Raw genomic sequence first — 22,930 nt, 5'->3', positions numbered from 1 at the left:
GCTGCTTTTGCCTCTTATGTGTGTGGGAGCTGTGTTTGTGAGTCTGTTTCGCGCTTTGAACTGTCGTGTTTCCCCTCAAGTCCGAGTTAGAGGAAAATCGTTGTGTTCACAAGTGTGGAGGTGTGACTGGATGCGTCTTGGAATAAGTGGTAAGCATATATTGGAACATGCGTGACCACTTCAGTGTGTGTAGTTGTACGTGTGTGAGATAATGACAGTGTGAACAAGTCAGAGTATGACTCCAGCACAGAGCATAAATTCAGCCTCTCCTCTGTCCTCTTGAAACCTTTCATCTCCCTTTTTTTCCGTCTCTATAACTTTTATGTCTTTATCCGGAGAAAAGGGATTTAGAGAGCAGCGAACACACACACACATTCTTTCTACAACATCTACTTACACACATTCACACCTGGGAGCTCATTGGTACAACCGCAGCGTTTACGCTTTTGGCCCATGAGCTGCTCCACTGGAGCCGATGGAGGTTAAAGCGCCCGTTAAAGACCCACGTTAACTTTTCAGGCAATGCTGGTAGTTTTCTCTTTTTTTAAACTATTTCATCTGTAAATAGATTTCATATTTGAGATCACTATCCTGAGTAAGTACAGCTCGGCAGATGTACAGTGGGGGAAATAATTATTTGATCCCCTGCTAAATTTGGAAGTTTGCTCTTTTGACAAGAAATGAACAGTTTGTAATGTTTATAGTTGTTTCATTTTAATGGGGCAAGAACATCAACCAAAAATCCAGAAAAAAATCAAGTAAAAGTTATAAATTGATTTGCAAGTCACTGAGTGAAATAGGTGTTTTGTCCCCAAGCAAAACATGATTTAGTACTTGGTGTTTGCCAGGAAAATCTAATTGATTCAGAGAAGGCGAGGGAGGAAGTGCTGTGGTCAGATGAAACCAAAATCGAACTCTGCCGTATTTGGAAGAAGAGAAATCCTGAGTATGGTCCTGAGTATGAACATTGTCCTCACAGACAGGCACGGAGGTGGAAATGTTATGCTTTGGGGCTGTTTTGCTGATAAGAGTACTGGACAGAGCTAGGGCTGTTCGATATAACGATATATATCGGATGACGATAGAAAAACATCTATCGTTTCATTTTACGCTATCGTTTGTTTCGTGGTGTCGCAAAATAAACTGTTTACGGCAATATTTTTTCATTATTTTGATGGTCACTGTAGTGGCTATATTAATTTCCTAAAGTTCTCTCTTTCTTATATTTAACATAACCACACTACAGACGGACAAGCGCTTGTTTTTATGCGTTGTCGTTAGCAACAACGACGGTAAAACCACCTCGTGTCCGCTTTGTTTATTTTCCACATAAACCTTTCACAATAAAGCTCAAGATCCTGTTGAGACTTTTCAAAATAAACTGAATCACGTGAAAGATGCAGAGTATTTACGGATGAGAAGCAAAAAAGAGCCGTCAGGTGCTAAAAATAAACCTTAGACTCAAACGTTAGAACAGGCTTTTCCCGCAGCACGCTGTGTAATAAATACTCACAAAGAAAACGGCGGCTGTTACAACTTATGTCTAAAAATGTATCGTTTCATGCATCAGTTAAAACACTCGACTCCAGGTACGCGACGCCCAGCTGGAATCACTTCATGCAAGTCGAGCTGCCCGACATTCACAGAATTTACAGAAAATGTTACATTTTTGTGATTTATATCGTTATCGGACGATAGATGTCTTAATATCGGGATATGAGATTTTGGTCATATCGCACAGCCCTAGACAGAGCCATGTAAATCTTGGACGAGAAGATCTTTACTTCACCCAGAACACTGAAGATGGGTCGCGTAACAATGACCGGCATATCGCTTAACATATAGCTAAGGCAGCAAAGGAAGGAAAAGCACATTAAAGTCATGGAGCGACCTCTGCAAACCTCAATCCTATAGAAAATGTGTGGACAGAGCTGAGGCTTTGATTTGCCAAGCAACAGCCAAGAAACCGAAAACATTTATAGACTTTCTATAAAGAAGAATGGGCCAAAATCCCTCCAGAGATGTGTGTAAACCCACTGACTAACTGCAAGAATCATCTTCCCGCTGTGCTTTCCAACAAGGTTTTCTCCAAAAAGTACTGTTTTGTTTGGAAATCAAATGCTTATTTGAGTCAATGACGTACAAATCAATTTATAACTTTTATGTAATGGGTTTTATTTTCTAGATTTTTGGTTGGTATTTTCTCTATTTATTAAAATGAAAAAAAATTAAAGGCCATTCATTTCTTTGTAAATTGAACAGTTACAAATTCAACAGTGGGTGAAATAATTATTTCCCTTGCTGTGGATAACAAAAGATGGAGTGAAAATTGTAGAAGTCTGGTTTTTAGCTCTTCATTGATTTTTATATCAATCTTTTCTTTTGCTCGTGTTGATTTTATCTGTAGTGCTTGAAAATCCTTCATTTTTAGGAGATTTTTTCAGTACATTGTGAGCAATTTTTAATTTTAGTTTTCCAGTTCAAAGATCCAAACTTAAAAAAATGCTGAATGAGCCACAGAGGTGACAGGTTTACAACTATCCTGTCAGCTTGGCCTGCAGCGTCCAGTCTTGCTTTTATTTTTTAGTCCCCCCAACTCTTACTCTCACTTGTCCAGAGTTTGGCCACTTTCAGATCAGATAAAATCTCCAACTGTGAAATGCACTTGCCCCCATTTTATTTGAGCTTATTTATGTGAAGAACAAACAATTACCTCTATAGCTTCTATTCCCAGAAGGAGAGGTACAACACACATTGTATGGGATATCGTGTCCGCGCGTGTCCTGGCTGAACAAGCCTGTATTCACACCTTTGACCTGTGATGACATGCGTACAGCCCCGCCTGCACATATAGCTCCTCTCATCAATCAACCCTCAGTTCAATAGCTGCTCTTCACCAAGCCAAGCTGCGGGGCGGGGAATCTCGTGTTGGACCTCGTTCCTCTCCTTCAGGGAAGAGAAGTTACAAACGTAACTGTTCGTTCCCTTTCAGCTGATTCACTCCATACAACACATATAGTATGGGACATATATACACCCCCCGCAGAGCAGCCACTGAACTGGAGTTGGACCACCAGCATCTTAAGGACAGCATGAGCTGTAATGTACAAACGATAAAACCAAACAAAAGTGTGCAGTGATGCCCAACTAGCTGCAGTACAAACATCACCTACAGTTACGGCTTTAAAAAGAGCCTGTGAGTTTGCCCTGGTGGAATGAGCTCCTATACCCTGGGGCAAAGCGAGGCCCTTGGTGCTGTACGCCAGTGAGAGAGCTTCTGTAATCTGGTGGGACAACCTCTGTTTACACAGAGCTCTACCTCTGGCTAGATACGCAAAGCATGAGCTCGATGAATCCAGATGTGACGCGGAGAATCTGTTGTGCTTAGACAGCAGTGTTGCAGAGCCACCGACACCATGGTCTTGGGACAGGGCCAGATAAGCAGCCTGGGACGGCTCCATGTATCATCCATAGTGACCGGTGATGATCACCGTTGTGCGAAGAGAAACAGCGAACCGTAGATTTCTGCTTTCCTTGCTTCTGTTTAGCATCCATACCAAAACGCAAAGCACTGCACAGGAACACTCTAAATTGGCACTCTGCGGGCAAACTACACACCAACTGTGCGGTGGAAGCTAACACCAGCAGGGTCAGTTAAACTAACTTAAAGCAGTCAGACAACAGAGATAACTAGGAGTAGATAGTTATCTCAACTCAGCAGATATGTTTTTAGCGAGATGAAGAGCATAAGAACTGAGGAATGACTGTGATGACATGGGGTATATGTGCAGGCGGGGTGGTATGCATGCTATCACAGGTCATCCACCTTAAAGGCATGAATACAGGTTTCTTCAGCCAGGACACACGGGGGCGTGATGTCCCATACTATATGTGCTGTACTGACTAAATTCTCTGAAAGGCAACTTGGCAGTTACAGTTTGTGCTTTTCTAAAGTCATGTTGGAGCATCACCTCCTCCATGCACAGTAACTTTAAAAATATTTTTAAAAATACACGGGGACAAACAGTCTTCAAAAGCCAGAGCCAAAAACTGTATAACTAAGTTGCGAGCTAACTGACTGATGTTTTGGCACTTTTTGGGCTACTTGTTATAAATCAGGCTTGGAAACATTTGGGATTTTGTAGGCAGTGTCATTCATTTTCCATTTCTATTCATGTTCACACATAAAACATGGGAAAGAAAGATGTAAGTGTTGCTGACACTCTCACAGACGTAAAGGCCTAACAAAGCCAATGTTTTCTGGACAGATGCCTTTTGTCTTTTTTTTTTTTTTTGTTGGGCATTAACAGTAAATTTCAGCAAAAGTTCTCAAAGACGAAGGGCATCATTTAAACCATGTTTACAGAGTAGGCCCTTCAGCTGACTGAGGCAGTCAGGCATTACTTTAGGTCACCTGTGTTTACAGGGCCTTTAGAAAGTCTTAAAATGACTTTAACAAGTACTAATAAAAAGCCCTAAAGATTATTAAACTGTCTTAAATTTTTTAGGTCACCATGAGAATTTTCACAACTCAGTGGCACTATTCTTCCCTCAAGTACACATTAGATCACATATGGCTGCATTGTTGACCTATTTTTAGGCTCCACTTCAGAAGGAAAGTAGCAAATCAATCAAATGACTAATTTAACTGTCTTTGGTGAACATAAATGCATTGATATCAGCCTAACCAACGCCAAGAGAAGTGGGGGTATTGCCGGTGTTGCAGCACCTCCAGTTGCAAAAGGCAAACTGGGGGTAAAATAAGTAAAAGTACTTTTTGTTTCCCCCTTATAAAAGCATCATGGTTAAATGACGGTACATACTGGACATTAGGGGTGGGGGGGAAAAATCGATACTGTGTAGTATCGTGATATTTTGTTTGCTAATAATGTATCGATACAGAGACAGCAGAAATCGATATTTTGTTACAAAAGAAGTTTTTGTGGACTGGAACATGCTCTGACTTCAGAGCATGTTGATCAGCTCCTTTTTCTGAGCAAGAATCCTGACATTCCTTCACTGTCCAAATGTGTTTAACTTTTTTTATGGCAGCAATAAACATGAGTTTGCTTATTTTAATTTAAGACATGTTTTATTTTAATTAAGTTTAAAACTTTTTATTTAATGTAAAATAATATTTTATTTTAATTTACTTTCAAATTCTTCGGTTGCTGAAGGGGCTGCATAGTTTTCACAAATTGCATAGTTCAGAATAGCTATAATTGTACCAGATGGTTGCATTCAGTTAAGTTGGACTAGACTGTAATACAAACGGTTCAGTTTGTCAACAATAAAACTGACTGAAATGAGAGAAAGACTGAGTGTGAGACTTTGTTATTAGATAAAATGAATATTGATAAAGTTTACCTTTATGTACAGAATCTGAATATCGCAAAATATTTTAAAAATTGCAATAATATCATGGTTAAGTATTGTGATAGTATCGTATCGTGGGATGTATGGTGATTCCCACCTCTACTGGACATCTCTAGAAGTGGTGCATTTTTCAAAATTAGCTATCAGCCAATACTTCGCACTAGCTAAATGTCCTCATGGACATTTATCGCCTAAACTTTTGAGCACCAAGTCACATTTGGAGTATTATAACCTGCACCCAGATGAAGGTCAGGCTTTGGCTTACAAGCTGCCGCTGTGCAGTTTAACATTGTAATCAAGCAGTAATTTCACAGTTCTGCCTTTGTTACCAAAAGGGTACTTATAAATTTGGCTCCATATTTTGATAGGTTTTGGTCAGCAGTGCACAAATAGTTTTATTGTATGTCTTCACTGCTTTGTCTTAACAAACCTCATAGTTTGACTGGTGTGTGTGTCCGTCTTGTGCAGTTTACTTAGTGTCGCATCTGTGTTATGTTGTGTGCAAGCCGCTGTATTTTTTCTCGGCTGTTATTGAGCGGTTCAGTTCAGTTTTGGGTGTTTATTCGTGTCTGCTGTGTGCAGCGGGGTCTACTATTTGCAGGACCGACAACTTCTGTAACACACTACAGCACCCCCACCTTCAAGGCCCTTCCCACGACTCTAAGCAAAGTGTCTGACCGTGAAACAGTCTTAACATTTTTCCTGATTTCTTTTTAATTCATTTCCCACTTCTTCAAAGGGCATTTAGCTTTTAAAGGCTTTTTGTTGTTTAAAATGACCAACTTTAACTGTGGTTAAGCTGATAGTTAGCTTTGAATGTTTGGGCTTAATTGAAAAGTATTATTAGATGAGTCTGAAAGTCGTGTAATGTGTTGAACTTGCATTTCAGTTTGAGCAGCAGTCAACTCCTGCAGTTGTTTTTGTACAATGGAAGAAAAAAATACTTCAGATCATGTTTCCTGTCTAAACGTCTCACGTGGACAGCTATGTTCAGTAAAATTGGAGTGTACATATTTTTTCACATGTGTATGAGATGAGTGGGCACATGGAAACACGCCGTTAATCTTTTCTGCAGTTGTCAGTGTGTGCCATGTGACTGCAGCATCCACTTCTCCTGTGTGCTGCACTCATCTTCCTTTTGCTCTCCAGTGTCAGCTAAACAACAAAGGAATAAATGTTTTGTCTTTGACATTGTAAACTTCAGTAACCCTCTCTGTAGCCGAAAGCAGAATCTAAACCACATTTCCATCTCCCAAATGTAATTTCACCTGTATGTCCTGTGAAGTGTCCTTGAGTGAGCAGCAGATTTGGGAGCAGTACTGCTGCTGTGGACACACAGTTCACACAGGCTGCTGTCACAGAGAAGAAAAGGGACACTAATGAAATGGAAGGTGACAGCTGAGAGATACATTTAGCTATTTACAGTCAATTAAATGATTAAAACAAGTACTTGTAAAGTAGTTGTACACAATGAGAAACCAGCACTTATACATAGTTAAGACTGATTCAGTGGTATTTTGTTAATGACCAGTATTGAAATACTGTAGTTTTGAGAACTTTCACAGTGGAAAACAAGATCTAAATCTCAGTCTTCTCCACTTTATGTCCACAGTTTATTAATGTACATCAAAACCATTGGTTTGCCTTTATTCTGCTAGGTTTTTCTAACAAACACTGGTAGTTATGTCAACACGCATCTCATTAAATGATTGTTTGTTGAGTCTGTTCTCTGTGAGCCCATTAAAATACCTTAGAAGTGTATTTACAGTTTGCAGTCTTTGGCAGGAGCTTGATATTAGGCAGGCAGGAATGAGTCAGAGCAGCAAGCTGAGAGGTTTTCGTCAAAATAGAAAAATAAAAAAGCCTATTGGAAAAGAAAAGTGCTGCCAAACAAATAGGACCTGAGCCACACAACCTTTTCTCCACCATGAAGAAATTGAAAGAGGGTACTGCAAAACACACACACACACACACACACACACACACACACACACACACACACACACGTCACAAACACAAAATTCCCACATATGGGAGAAAGAAAATAGGCATGCAGAGGGTGCAAGAGACAAGGACATTCGTGCACAGCTGTCAATGTTTAGTTTTGGATCCATTTTTATTAGTTTCAGTGTTTGTTTGTTACTAAAAGTAATATTAGGGCTAGTTGTCAGGGGCAGGATTTAGTCCATGTATTTAAAAATACAAACATTTTGTAAAAGCAGTTGACATGCAGTCGGTCTCAATGAACCGATGCCTCCTCAGGCATGTTTGACAAGGCTAAAACTGAAAAAACATACAGATTTCCATCTATTAACTCTGAGCTATTCAGTCCATCACAGGGCAAATGCGGATACAACCACATGCACCCACATTCTCACAGATGGTCACATAAGATATGTTAACCTTCCAAGCATGTCTTTGTGAGAGGAAACCACAGGGAACCCATTCAGCCACAGTGAGCGCTCCATACTCCCCTCAATTGGATGGGGCATTCCCAGGCAGTTGTTTGAATCAGGAATTTTCTTGCTGTGACCGTGCTAACCGCTTCTCCATGTTGCTGCTCATGCACTTTATTTCCGTCCAAGTCTGGGTTTTCATTTTCTTCGCTGGGTTTTTGTCAAGTTTTAACTAAATATATTTTTTAAATTTGCAGCATGGTGAGTCAGTGGGCTTGCATTGAAGCTCACACTGATCTCCCTGTGCTTTGAGTTATAAAACCAAAAATTAAATCATCAAATTAAGAGTGTTTGCATAATGTAGTGGTTTAAACATTTATCTAACAAACAAATCCCTGTGTGGTTGTGTCAGGAAGGGCATCCAGCATAACAATCGGGCAAATCAAACATGTGGACCTGGCTGAGGTGACCAAGGAAATGAAGCTCAGCCCAGAACTACCAAAATAGAATAATTTATTTTGCTTCGTTGTTGTTGTTGTTGTGTCAAAAATGTGAATGTTGGTGAGCATTGCTGTTTGCTTTTGTTAACTTGCGCACACACACTTGTATTGATTGGATTAAGCTGCTGGGAGGCTCTGATTATCCACAAAACAGACTAGTTGTGCAGTAATTGGCTTACCTCTACTTCATGTGGAACAGGTGCTCTTAAAAATACATTGCAGTTGGCTTGGTAGAAGACTTGACCAGCACAGATAACGAATGCATGAACACATGCTTGGATTAACCTCCAAATCTTCTTGAATGCTACCTTTAAAACACACAGTGAAGCTTATCATGGAGATCTGCAGAATACATGCAGATCTGTAAGCTGGGAAATCCTATATTTGCATGACACACCAGCCTGTTTTCCTCCCCGCTTATTCTGTGTGTGTCAGCGCATTGGGTGATTCTTGTGTCTCAGCGGGCTCAGGTCTTTCGAGAGGTGACATGTTGCTTAATGTGAAGTAGGCAGACAAGATGCTCGTGGTGTAGGGAGGGATTTTCTTGCTGTTCTCTGTTTTGCAGCCTGCTGCCAAATGTCTGCTGCCTCACACACATCTAAGACTGAGTGTGTGTGTGTATATATGTGTGTGTGCGTGCCTCTTATCTCCTTTCGTCTCTTCCAGATCGGGACAGGCTTCAAGGATGAAGATCTGGAGCAGCATTACAAGTTCTTAAAGGTAAAGTGTCACGGCAAGGCTGTTGCACTTACTCTTTAAACAGTCACACTGTTGTTTCCTTACATTGATGTCTTGATTTTTTTTCTTTCTTCCTCTTTTTTAAATCGCAAATATACGGGAGACAAATATTTAACTGTAGACTCAACAAGATTGTTTTGAAATCACACAACGCTAATCTTTATTTGTCTTATACTGGGCCTTGGTACAGTCTTTTCAAATGGGCTTTTTTAGTGCTTCCTTGAAGCTAGCTTTTCTCTGATAGACTGTCCCTCGCAAACATAAGGTTTGAATGGCCGGCTTCTCCACTCAAAGCCAGAGCTGTGTGCCTGAGGAGACCATACCAAGTATATATATCCCATCTCACAGACTTCATTCACAGATAACAGATGACAGTACTGTGTAAAGACGTCTGAAGCTTCAGCTTTAGGATTACTTGAATTCATTGTTTGATAAGTACCTACTTGATAGTAACATAAACACAGATGCAGTAAATTTTAGAGCAAAACCACAATGAGTTTGCCTGAGGTTCTTGGGGGGGTTGGAGCCGTGAAATTCCACAACTATGCATTCGTAGATTATATTCTCTGTTCATTCAGTCTCTTCAGATATGAACCAAGATTTTAGTATCGAAATAACACGACCAGTGTCCAGATAAACTCCTAAGTTACAACTTCAATTTGTAAACAGCACCTCGAGGATACCTTTAATTATCCAAAAGGAGAAAAGTAACAGGAATAAGCTCAGGGATTACAGATGATGTTTTCTACCCTCTAGGCTTGTGCACGTGTTACATCCTACCTAAAATAAGTAGCACATGCCTTTCAGAGGTGTTCATTTGGTGTGTTTAGGAAATGCCGGGCAGGCACCATGAATCATTTCTATTTTACCAATGAAATAAAATGTGTTTAGTGAAACTGTGTTGGCGTGCTCTGAAGCTGGTTAATGAATTTCTTTTTCAATTTATATTTGAAGAGGTTTGCTCCAGAGCAGCAGAGCAGCAGAAGCATTTGAAGAAACTTGACAACTGCTCTCTGAAAATGATAGCCGTTACGAGAGTGTAAATTCATTTTTGTATTCTGCCGGCTTTATCAGCTAAATTTATTCCTTCTTTTACAGGAATAAAAGAGACAGGGGTTTTTAAAATGCAGTCATCTATTTATAAAACAAAGTAATCGTTATTTAATACAGACTGAGCAAACCTGGTGAACACCGTGGGGGTTTTAAAACATCTCTTTTAGAGATTAAAGGGTTGAATTTGGTGTAACAAACTGCTGCACAGTGTAGAATCACTACAGTGAAGCAGTGATTTAGAAAGTGGTGTAACCTTTTTTCTTTTTCCTGAGACCAATAGAGCCTGCACTGTGCTGCTTTGTAATGAAAGTGATGGATGGTGAATTAAGGAAGGCCAGTGGTGTGGCCGTGTTGCTTTAGTTGCAGCAGTGCTGCAAGCCGAAGGGACTCGAGACGGGGAGACGATTGGCTCGGTTCACAATCCCCTGGGTGGCGAGTTGCTGTGCTGTAACACCGGGAGCTGCCCCCCCTCCCCCATTTTTCAGTCTAATCTTTATTCTGATGCTTGAAAGTGATTATGGGTAGTACACATTAGAGGCTGACTGATAGTGGAGTTTTTGGGGCCTGATGCAGAATCACGTTCATTATAGATTTTAAGCAAAAGTACAATTTGACATTCAAATAAAGTCTCCCAGAAATGATTTGGGAATGAGTTGGCACTTTTGAAGGAAAGAGGCATTTTGTAACAAATGGTTAAATGAGACTCCAGAACTTCAGTGTCATTGATCTGAACAAAGCAGCTAAGCAGTGGTGACACTCACATTCAGTCGTTTATAGCTTATTATTAACTGAAAATTACATTTAGGCTTCAAAAATCATAGAAGTGGTGTCAATTTGTGAAGAACAAACTATGTAAGTACCATAAACTTTTATTTTTCACATATTTTCTACATTAACCCAAAATGGTAATGGGGCAGTAAAGCCCAATTATATCATATTTTGAAAATTTGCAATAACCATATTTATGACAATAGAGGGGAAAAAATTAAACATTTCTTTGGTGATCTTAGCTCGCAGGCAGCAGCTTTTATGTGCAAACAAAATGAAAGGCATTTTCCATCCTCCTTTTCCATTGAGTTACTGTCATTGATGACAGACTACCTAATTTGAAGTGTAGCCTTCACAGCATTAATGTAGCAGTGACACAGCATTATATCCACTGACATGGCATAAGTCAACTGTAAGCACAATAGTAGTCTCGGCAGTGTTTTCTCCAGATGTTTTCAGTAAAAAATAAATAAATAATGCAACTGCTTAACACAGTTTAATAGGAAAAGCAACTTAACCTTGTAATTCCTCAGGAGCCTGCACAATATGATCACATAATAAAGTTTAAATCTAAAAATATTTTTTTACTCAGGGTGTGTTAGCTTGGGTTTAGTTGAGCGTTTTAACCAGTTGCTTAAAGTCCTGCGTTACTGCTGTGTAACCGCATTAGTAATTTCCATCCACCATTGGCTCTTCTTGCCATATAGAGTGCAAGGAGTGAGTGCTCAAGTGATGCTCAGGTGAGTCATTTGGGTCGCTGCTCGTATTTCCGCTTTACCTGCCTTCATAGCCTAGCAGTAGTTGGTGGTGTTTTTGCCTCAAGTGGTGAAACAAGTTCACTGTTCCCATTGTTAGCAGCAACATTTGTCTTGCATATTGCATTATCATGTTATATTGGATGTCATTGAAGAAACTCCCTTTTTAAGTACTAAAATGACACACTGCTCTCGCTTTCAGACATGTCTGGACTTTGTTGTCATCGTCGTTTGTGCTAGGCAAAGTAAACGCATGACGCCACTTTATCATTTTATATCATTATCATGATGTGACAGGTTTTTTTTAACAAGTTAAAAGTATATCCATGGATAGTATGATTCTGGCATAGGGTGGAGTCCTAACTTGCAGGATGGCCTGCAAAAAACATTCATGTAGCACTCTTTTGTTATTATTATTAATAATCACACATTCTTTGTGTTTTTCTTGCTTAATAATACTGATAATAATAATACTGTTTAATAATACTTCTGATGCCTTATTGTCACCTTCTGGTGGAAGCAATGTGTTATAGATTCAGGTACAACCAAGGAACAAATACAGTATCTATTTAAAAATATGTAACTAAAATATATCATTTCAAAAGTGAAAATCATCAATTAAAAATGAATTGAACTGAATTTCAGTTTCTCATTCAGTGACCTTGATAAAATGTTATTATTAGTTTACTGATCACACATTTCACATTGAAAGCCTGGAAGAGAGTTAAATACCTAAATGCAGCTTCTCCTCGTCATTGCTAATCATGTGCTTAAAATGTAGAGCATTCACATTAAAAGTGTATCATAAATAGAAAATGACTGCGTCCTTGTAGCTGCAGGTCAGAGTGATGATATTTCCAGCTGTGTTTTGTGATAGCAGCTGTTGTGAGAGTTTAGAACGTGTTGTACAAAAAATTGTAGTAAACCTGAATTGATCTGTAATTTCATTAAATCTAAAATCTATTTTGTTTCGTTCTAAGTTCTTTTATTTTTTTAAGCTTACCGTTTCACATCATGTAAGCCTAAATAATCCACAGCAGGCACAAACTGCGCAGTTTTCCCAGCAGTAACAACTGTACTTGATTATATAATTGCCACTCCACCTTAAAAAAGTCACTTTACATGCCCCGAAGATGAGTTCTTCACTTGGTTCTTGGTGGTGTAAATACATTTAAATCAACATGAATAATTGCATGTAACTGAAATAGCTCACACACCTTTTTAGGCTTGTGTGAAGTATAATTATGATGCTCTGGAAGGCGTGTAAAATTGCAATATTACAGTTTTATTAACTCCACCTAATACTTGACCCATCTAATGATTACAATAATAACTCTATCTATTATATAGCTGTATCTGTGTATCCCCAAGTACAACTGAAAGGCCACAGGTTTGAGCTCCGACAGAACTCAATATTTTATAAGACTCTACACGCCTACCAGCTCATGCATTGTAATTCACTCTGTATTGGAGTGTCACTTGAATGCCCACAGTATAAATAATGTGTGCAGGGAAACAGCACCGCTACAGCTGGAGCTTTCTTTCCCCCAGAATTATTTAACTATGACCCAGTTCTGTGGACACTGCAGCAGTCTCGTTAACATTAAACCGTTTCAGAGGCACATTCGCTGAAATGGCTGTTTCACGCCAAAACAAGATGGGTATCATTTTGTAAAAGAATGACACCTACGCTGACAGAATGATTGCTCGTGTCAAAGTTAAAATGGTACTATTAAATATTGCAGAAGTTGACTTTTTTTTTCTCGGTCGCCTCGCGGGAACAGAAACAGTTTGGCGGTGAAGCCTGAGAGGTAAATATCGAGTTTAAAATAAAGAGAAAAAAAGTGCAGTATATCAGGCTGTTTCTAAATGAAATCTTTCGTGTAGGTGTGTGATAATGTGTCTTTGAAATCATGTTGCCCCCACCAAGAAACTAGGTACCATTTTAATATGAGAGTGCTGAGACTCTGTGTCTGCCTCCTGGGATGTGGTTTTTGAGACACGGCACAATTCAGCAGGGCAACCAAAAGCGCTCCATCACTGTCTTTTTTACCAGGTTCTCTCTGCATGCATTGCCCTATTTTTACACTGTGCATATTTGCATGTTCACTGTATGTACACTCTAGTTGTTTTCAGATGTGGGATACATAACACTGCTGGCTTCATCAGTCTGTTCAAATGATGGCAATCTTTCATTTCGGCATGAGTCACTTTTTTCATGCTTTCCTTCAGACACCCACGGCATTGGGTGCATGCGTGGGATAAAGTACTCTGAAGGAGATTTTAACAGTATATCAGTTGACAAACAATGCATGAGGTCGAAGTTTTATTGTCATGGCTGCTATATTTCAACAGCTGCTTTAATAATAAGAGTTGATGCTTACTATATTTAAACATGGGAAGGAGAATATCGGCACAAATAAAAACTTACCAGACTTGAATTTGCCCCAAATCCTTTTTAGGGTCAGCTATTTGGGCCATTTTAGATGTTTCCTTAAATCCCACTATGCACCTAAAACTTAAGCAAACATTTATGTGTAAAGCCAGGACTTTTTGAATATACCTTGTATTGAACTCTATGCTGTTTTTAATCGACTGCTAGTGCCACCCAACTGCTGGACTCATATTGTCATTTAAGGTCAACTCAGGACCTGCTGGCAACAGTTGTCGCTAAATGTTGTTGAAGTACATTGACATTCCTTTGCTGGTTGCCTTATTGCTGCTAGGCTCTTCCTGTGTGAACGCTACTTTATTGATGGATTTTGTTGCCGTCTGATGCTGCAGGGATGTAATAAACCTGAACTAACTGACCTCTACTCCAGTTAACTGGGTGTATATGCACAAACTGAGGGCATATGAATTGTCTTTTGCAAACTCTGTGATGTTTTCTCTGTTTGGTACTGAGTGGCGTTAAAAAGTCAGATGCTAAAGGTAATCTGGTGGTGCCTGTCTGATTATGTGACTACATGCATTCAGTTTATGCCGTGCTAAAAGTAAAAATGTTATTTCATCCAACTTGGATTCTAATCACGACATTTTATGTGTGACCGAGTGCCCTGCACAAGCTGTGCGTATCTGAAGAGTTTTGTGTTTGAAATGTTTATATAATTGTACTGTAAGAAGAACGAATTTGAGTTCTTTTGAAGAAATCACCATTAACTCTGGGTACACATTTCTAAAATGTATCTAGCATTTTATTCTTAATTTGGATAAATTAGTGATTTAATCATTAATTTTTCATTTTATGTTCTCTAGGAGCACATCCTGCCTAAGCCCCGTGCTTACTACCGCGTTGACCAATCAGCCGAGCCCGACGTGTGGCTGGATGCTGTGCAGGTTTGGGAGGTGAAGTGCGCTGACCTCTCACTGTCTCCGGTCTACAAAGCTGCAATGGGAATGGTCAGTTCAGTGTCTTAATCCGCCCTCCATGTGTTTCCACTGATAAATTCTGCCTGTTATGCTCTGTTGCCTACAGTGAAAAGTCATAATTAGTGCCTCTTAATTGTGTTATTAAAAATGTTGTAAAAGCGTCCAGTTTTAATAGAACAGATACTTGTTTATTACCCGTGGTTTGGCTGCATGTTAGATGCAGAGTCCCTCAGCGCAAATAAAAAAGGTTTGCCAGAATACAGCTCTCGTTTTAACAGCAGGCAAAGTAAAACAACACTGGGATGGATAAAACGTTACAATTAATTAAAAAAAATCTGGTTTGAAATTTGCCAGGTGTTGCATTTTGTTCTCAATAAACCTTCTTTACATCGTATTTTTAAACAGTTGAATATCAGATGTTTGGATGAGTAACCAAAAAGAGGATTAGCAGTATCAATTCTTTTAATGCCGTCATCCCCAGGTTGGTTTTGACAGGTAATTTGTAAGATTACCCTGAGGCTTCACACATAATGTGGCTACAGCTTTCTGCGATAGGCAGTAGCCTGAAAAAGAGTGTATATTTTCTGAGAAATTATAGCAGTGCAATTTGATGTAACTAAAAGTGCTATGTGCATTTGCTAATGATGCTCATCCCCTCTGTGTACGTGAAGCTCGAGCTCTCATGTGAACAGCTCAGGTACTTATGAACAGAATGGTCTCCATGCTTTGCTGGGACCTTCGCTAATTCATGAGCTGTTATGGTGGTCTAAGCCATTTTCCCAACTTTTCAAAAGCCAAAATTTCAAGGCACAGCTTTATTCATATCTGTGCAAATAGCCTGTACTTACTGCAACTTTTACCAGAAGTTTTAAAGATTGAATTGATAAGTCAGGTTATTGTCAGTGTTGTATACTTATTAATTACATTTGACCCCCAAATTTGCACAAAAACCCTTTCGCATTTGATAAACTGTAACTACAGCTCTGAAAAATCTTAAATGCACCCTTCGCATTCAATATATCTGCATTTTCAAGCAGCCTTGATTGTTCTGAAAAAGAAAATGTACAGTACAATTTCTAAAGCCAGTAAAATACTAAACAAGGCAAATAATTCAAAGAGGTTTTTGGAACCGGAGTAGAAAGAGTTGATGTTTCCAAACCTTGAGCTAGCAGGGCTTGAATATGTTTCAGTGCATGTTAGTCAACAAAATATCCAGTACGTGGGGGTACTTTAGAAGTAACAACAAATGATAACCCAGTATCACAGGTTGTTTGCTTGTTTTAATTATAATTCTTGTGATCTGCTCTTCTTCAGGTGGATCCAGAGAAGGGCATTTCTCTGAGGTTCCCTCGCTTCCTTAGGATTAGAGACGACAAGAAGCCCGAGGACGCCACGGCCGCAGCTCAGGTACATTAGATCAGTACTGGTCCCCCCTCCACCAATGAATATGAAACCAGCAGTACACACATATAAAACAATGTCAGATAGAGCTCTTATAGGACTACAACATGTGAAGGATCATGAGGTCAAAGAGGGAAGATCACGACCTAGTAAAATTCAGTCATATGTTTGTTTGACCGTGTTGTATAGAAAAGCGTCATCAACATCATGGTCGCTTCACAAGAGCCGTCCTGTAAAATTTCATGGGTGAATAGCACTCCAAGGACAGTCTTTTTTTATATACAGGAATTGGTTTATGTAATGGTCTCCTGCTGCATGTCGAACAGAGCTGTATTACAGTCAGTTAAAGCAGCACCTCCTGGTTTAGTGGTGGGTTCTGAGCAATATATTGTGAGGCAGCAAAGCATAATTTGTACTGTACAGTAGAGAACTGCAGGACAGTCGTACCTTCAGAAAAACAAATTTAAGTAGACAACGCCAAGCTCAGCAGCACAACCCATTAATTCTGTTATTTTAGTCTAACAGTGGATTTGTGTTTCACATAACTCCCAGAAAGTTTGGCCAGAACACAAATCAACTTTCCGCGGTTTCCTTAGGTGTTTTTGTTTTTTTTAATGCCATGTTGATGTCTGCCTGCCTCTGTATGACCTGGCTGCTGACCCATGAGCATATAAAATTTTTATCCCAATGCTGACCTGAGTTACAGGACTGTATATGGACTGTATACTTTATACAGGAAATGTCATGTACATACAAATGTTTTTATGTTTTTGAAAGTATATTTCCAAATATATTGTCAGTTTGTTTTTGTTTAGTTTTTCTCCCCTAGATTGTAGTATTAGTGAAATAGTGGTAAATATTGATATATATTAGAATATTGCCAGAAAATACTGGAATTTGTACTTACCTATTTTATGCTGTAGGGCTAAAACTACCAAATATTTCTTCTTTAATCCCTCAATCAGTTTCCTTAACAGTGTGTCCAAATTCATCTCCAAGCCTATATCATTCATTCATTGTACAAAATAAATAAATAACCAGTTATGGTCTTTCTGCTACAAAAGTGGATGCTCATATTAAAAATCCATCCATCTATCCATTCGCTTCCGCTTATCCTTGTCAGGGTCGCGGGGGAGCTGTAGAGTATCCCAGCTGTCTTAGAGCGAGAGGCAGGGTACACCCTGGACAGGTCGCCAGTCTGTCGCAGAGACAGACAACCCCTCGCACTCACATTCACACCTATGGGCAATTTAGAGTTAGCAATTAAACTATCCCCCTTAAATTACATGTCAATGTAGATAAGAAATGTCCAAAATAGACATGAAGTTGTTGGGTTTTTTTTTTTAATTTACTACCATGTCTGTTGGGCCTACGTGTCAAATAGAACATGATGTAAAAGAGTCTTTTTTTTTAATTCATACTCAGAGACCAGAAGTCTCCACTTCTGTGTTAAGATGCACCAGAATTTCTTTATGATGCCTGAAACTCGTACTGAAGTCTCCATGTTTATTGCTTTCTGTATTCTCAAAGTTTTGTTTTCTGAAGGTTGCGTTCATGTATCATTCATAGCCTGACTTATAGAACATCTTTTACCTGAAAACACGATGAACATTGATATTATTTTTTTCCTCCTGCTGTTGACCATGTTTTCTGATTCATGGCGTGATAAAAAGAGATCCCCTACGTTCAAAACCGTTTGACTCTAACAAGTCAACAAAATGAAACGAGATTTTTAAAGTTTGATTCCCTGCTAAACATTTTACGACATGCTTTCTTGCATCATGCATCGCCTTAGATGCACCAGCTCTGAAACGCACGCCGCGCCTCACCGGGAAAATCCATGCCAGGTTCATTGTAGTGTAACACCACCTGCGCCCAAACTTGTGTAGCATTTCTAAAGACTGAACTACAATAAAATGTTATTATTCACTGAGTTGAATCAATGCCCATCTGTTACTTATAGAGTGTAGATATAGGCGTTTGCTGCAGCGAATCAAGTCGGAACATCAGCAGCATTAAAATGATGCTTCTGTCAGTTGTCATCAGTGAAGATGCACACACGCTCGTTAGCACAGCACATCGGTTCACATTGCCTGACGTAGCGCACTGTTTAAATAAACCTTAACCTCATTCGAGTCAGTGGGAATTAAGAAAACATGAAGACGAGCCAGATCATGTTGGATGCAACCACTTTTGGGCTGAGAATCAAAGCTTTACCTTGATCATGCGGAGGAGAAATAATGTGATGTTTCATTGTTTTCCATCCTCACCGTGCCACCCTGCTGTACTGGTACTGATACTGCTGATTCTGGGTGGGCCTGTTGTTCGCGCATTATTCGTTGTCCCGCCTTCCTCCTCCCTCGCCCCCGAACTCCAATGAGCCCAAGTGAACACAGCCCCCGTCTCGCACTCAGCAGCTGGGAGTCACCGACATCAAAGCCCAGCATATGAATAATCAAACTGATATTTTTAGCTTCTCCTCTTCATGTTTCTGACCTCACTTCATGATAGTCTCTCCCTCCCTCCCTCCCTCCACCCTGCTTCCCCTCTTTCTCGCAAACCGTCTCGTCTCCCTTGTTCTCTCTAAACATCTCTCTCCCTCTCAATCTCTGCAGATCGCCGAGTTGTACAAGAAGCAGCAGCAGATTCAGAATCAGGGGGATAAAGCTGACCCAGAGGACTACTACTGATCGTCTGTAGTCATCAGCAGGGAATAATAAATAATTGAATTTTCATTCTTGTAATTGTAAATAGCTTCTTTCTTTCTTTGTGTACTGTTGAATGAAAATAAAGGCACTTGCCAGTTTTAAGCGTCCTGTGTACGTCATTGATTTGTGGAGGCTGCTCCTTTTTACTTACTTTGAGTTCCTTTTGAGAGTCAAAGTTGCGTGAACATCTTGCCACATGCGATGCACATGAATTCCTAAAACCTGCATCGATTCAGCAGTTACAGCATACCTGCCGGTATCAGATCTCTATCAGAAATTCACTCTGCACAGCCGCCAAGTAAACCCAGAAAAGTACGGTTTGCATGCAAATATGTTTCAGACTGTCCTTATTTCTCCTCAAAAAGGCAACGGCAAAGTGTGTGGTAATAATAGTACGAGCCAAAGAGACTGCCAACTGCCTGAAATGTTATTAGTAGCTGACGATGCCGGAGCTGACAGTTGCTCAAACAGCAGGACAAAAGCGAAGCACTCACAGCTTGCATTAGATGATGGAAATCCACTAACTGTCCAGCATGAATCAATCACAGATGTGTGGAAGGAGAGTCGCAGCGGTTCGAGCACCAAGGATGGGTGATTATGACGTGGTGAAAGAGGATTGTGAGTTTTCTGCACAGTGATTCCATGTGAGAGGCAGCGAGTGCTCGCGGAGATTGAACTACTTTGGTGTTTGTGCTTTTTGTCTGTGTGAGCACCTCAGAATCTCTTTTAATGCTAAACATCCTGAATGAGCGGGAAATATTTTGACATTGACAGACGCTCACTGCTTGACAGATATGTTTTGCGAGTCACACATCATGCAAGGGCAACAGAGCTGCAGTAAGAACGGAGGGGGGAAACTGGTGAACTGCAAATAAGCTCTTGTATCTGTAAGCATCTTGGCAGCAGTGCTTACTGACTAAGCCACAGTATTGGCTCTAGGGGTGGTAATGTCAATCCACCATAAACTCCCATTCAACAGTCATCTCAGGGCATTTTACATTGTAAGGAAAGGTAAAGAAAGATACTCGATGATTCCCTGTGAGGTGTCTGATATGACTTCCCCTCCCTGAGCACAGTTCTGCTGGAGGTTTCTTCCTGTTAAAATTGAGTTTTTCCTTCCCACTATCATCAAGTGCTCGTTTTGGTTTCTGATATAATTGTAAGGTCTTTACAATAACAAGCACCTTGAGGTGACTGCTGTGTTATTAGACGCAATATAGATAAAACTGAATTGACTTTACAATTTTGTCTATGAAAACGAGAAATTCAGTCATTCAAATTATTTTAGAGTTAAGTTTTTTTTTCTGGACACTGTAAAATGTCCAGTTCTGAAAAGTATGTTTGTTTATGTACTGAATACTTAGTTAGGGCTTTGTTTTAACATGCACTGCAAAAGCTTACTGTTACGACTGTTGCCGTAATTATAATATGCAAATTTGAGTGTGCAGGTGCTCCTCCATGATTGGTGCATCCAGGGTGGATGGATTGTACCGATTGGCTAACAACCGGGAGGCAGAGCATAAGAAGACACCGCCAGGGACTGCCAGGTCATTCATCCTCCGCCCAACCCCCAAGACCAGTTCACTGTGCAGATGCTGGTTTGATGTCACTGTGTCACTATGTTGGTTTTTTGTTTTTGTAGGTAGAGAAAGTACTTGTTGTTTGGTTTGGTTCTTTTTAGGGGTGGACCCTGAAGTTATAATTTGTTTGATTAAATGCACTCATTGTAAATTCTCCTGCTTTTTGGTTATGTTGTGGTTAGGACTTAATATTTGTATTTCTAGTCAAAATGATCTCATTACACTTAAAATAAGACACGATCAGCTACTGAGCAACATTTCAGTGAGGTACAGAAACCTGTTTCAAGACAGTGAATCTTGAAACTAGAGAAAAATTAGAGAATTTTCACTTGTTCCATTGGCAGATTTTTTTTTTTCACTTAAAACAAGATATTTTACTTTGAAACAAGTGAAAAAATCTGCCAATGGAACAAGTGAAAATTCATTTTCATATTTGGTAAGATTTTGAGTTTTTGCAGTGAATTACTGCATCAGTGTGACGTGGCATGTAGGTGATCAGCTTGTGGCTGTGCTCAGATGTTATTAAATCCCAGGTTGCTTTGATGGCGGCCTTCAGCTCTTCTCTGTTTATGCCTCGGGTGTTTCTCATCTTCATCTTCAGGTGACTTGGTTAGCCAATTTAAAGGTATTATTAATATGGACTGCAAAGCATTGGATGGTAGTTTTGGCACTCTGGGCAGCTCCCCATAAGGCTTTTCAGCAGATGGAAGCATGAAGTGTTATAATATGTTTTGTTAGACTGTTGCGTTGACATAGTCCACCAGCACCACCACCTGCCATAGCACCCCGAATAACAACAGATTGCAGAAATTTCTCACTAGACTTCAAACACCTTGGATCCAGTGCCTCATCAGTCTTCCTCCAGACACCGGAGCCTTGTTTTCCATATGTAACACAAAGTATATTTTTATCTGGAAAGAGGACTCTGGACCACTGAGCAACAGTCCAGTTCTTTTCCTCCTTATGGCAGATAAGACTTCTGACCTTGTCTGTTGTTCAGCAGTGGCTTTAGATTAGGAAAGCAACAGTTGGAGCTCCTTTCCTGAAGACTTCTGAGGCTGGTGGCTCTTGATGCACTCACATCAGCCTGAGACCAGCTTTTGACTCCATGTTTCATGACGATCCTCTCAAGCCTGCAGTCGACCCTTTGTTGGTGCAACTTTTCTTACCGCTCTTTTTCCTGCCAGTCAACTTTCCACTAATATGCTTCCACACAGCACTCTGCCAACAGCAAGCCTTTTCACCAGTGCACTTCTGTGGCATACCCTCCTTATGACTGACAGCTCAACATCACATGATCACAGAGTGTCTTTGTTTTCTAATTCAGATCCATCCTCACTTGTTGTTGGTTTCAAGCCCCGAGATGCCAAGGCCTCACTGTGAGACCTTACTAACCAAAAGGTGACATCATGATGGCCAGATTTTATATACAGTGTGATGTACAAAACCAGGCTCAGGGGAAACCGCCATCTGTCTCTGCTTGTTCGGGTGAGGGGGGAACAGAGAAGAAGAGGTGAACAAAGAGAAAAAGAGCATAACAACAAACAATATAATAAACAGGGAGCAGTTTCAGGGGCCATTAGCTTCAGATTACCAAAGGGGACACAAAGTTGATTATATGCAGTAGTGGCATATAAATACAGGCCCACCAGCAGCTTGAGCTTGTAGAAGCATGACTAAAGGATGGTTCAGTTCCAAGAAGGAAAGTTTGAAGGTAAATCTTAAAAGTAGAGAGGGCGCCTGTTTTCCAAACCTGGAAACTGATTCCACAGAAGATGGGCCAGATCGCTGGAGGCTCTTCCTCTGAAGTATGCTACGGGAATAATAAGATACTATGAGGTCTTTAAGATAAGGTGGGGCTTTGCATGTGGTCCAGAATAAAATGTCTCAACAGATTAAGATTGATTGCTATAAAATCTACTACAAGTTAAGACTATTTTGACTTTGTCCTTATCACACTAAGAAAAAAGAATCACAATAGCAATATTACTTCAGTATCTACAAAGCATCGAGAGCTTTTCTTGTGTATTTTTTAAGCTAATTATACTCAAAGTGCAAAGTGAGATTGCCTCTAACCATAACTGTTCAGTTTTCACCTACCTAATAAGCACGTCTTATTAGGGTGATTATTGTGTGGGAGGAAGCCAGAGAACATGCAAACTCTACACAAATGTGTCCGGGTGGATTCAAACCCAGACCCTTTGGTGCGTGAGGCAGCACAAACCTCTGGATCACGCTGCTGCTCAGCCCCCCCCACACAAAAAATCCATTGACTTTACCTGTTTT

General features: G+C 40.0%; 1 protein-coding gene across 1 annotated transcript in view; it reads left to right on the top strand.

Annotated features, from left to right (window-relative positions):
* lig1 (ligase I, DNA, ATP-dependent) overlaps positions 1 to 19,169 on the top strand; it is a 68,335-nt gene extending 49,166 nt beyond the window's left edge. Inside the window, exons 24-27 of the mRNA XM_031754946.2 lie at positions 8,939 to 8,992; positions 14,842 to 14,985; positions 16,270 to 16,362; positions 18,972 to 19,169. Coding sequence (XP_031610806.2) covers positions 8,939 to 8,992; positions 14,842 to 14,985; positions 16,270 to 16,362; positions 18,972 to 19,046 — 366 coding nt within the window. The 3' untranslated portion in view covers positions 19,047 to 19,169. The remainder of the gene's footprint in view (positions 1 to 8,938; positions 8,993 to 14,841; positions 14,986 to 16,269; positions 16,363 to 18,971) is intronic.
* The last annotated feature ends 3,761 nt before the right edge of the window (positions 19,170 to 22,930 follow it).

This window comes from Oreochromis aureus, linkage group 18 (assembly GCF_013358895.1).
Source record: "Oreochromis aureus strain Israel breed Guangdong linkage group 18, ZZ_aureus, whole genome shotgun sequence".
Classification (NCBI taxonomy): Eukaryota; Metazoa; Chordata; class Actinopteri; order Cichliformes; family Cichlidae; genus Oreochromis; species Oreochromis aureus.
This window is presented reverse-complemented; position numbering and strand designations above follow the sequence as displayed.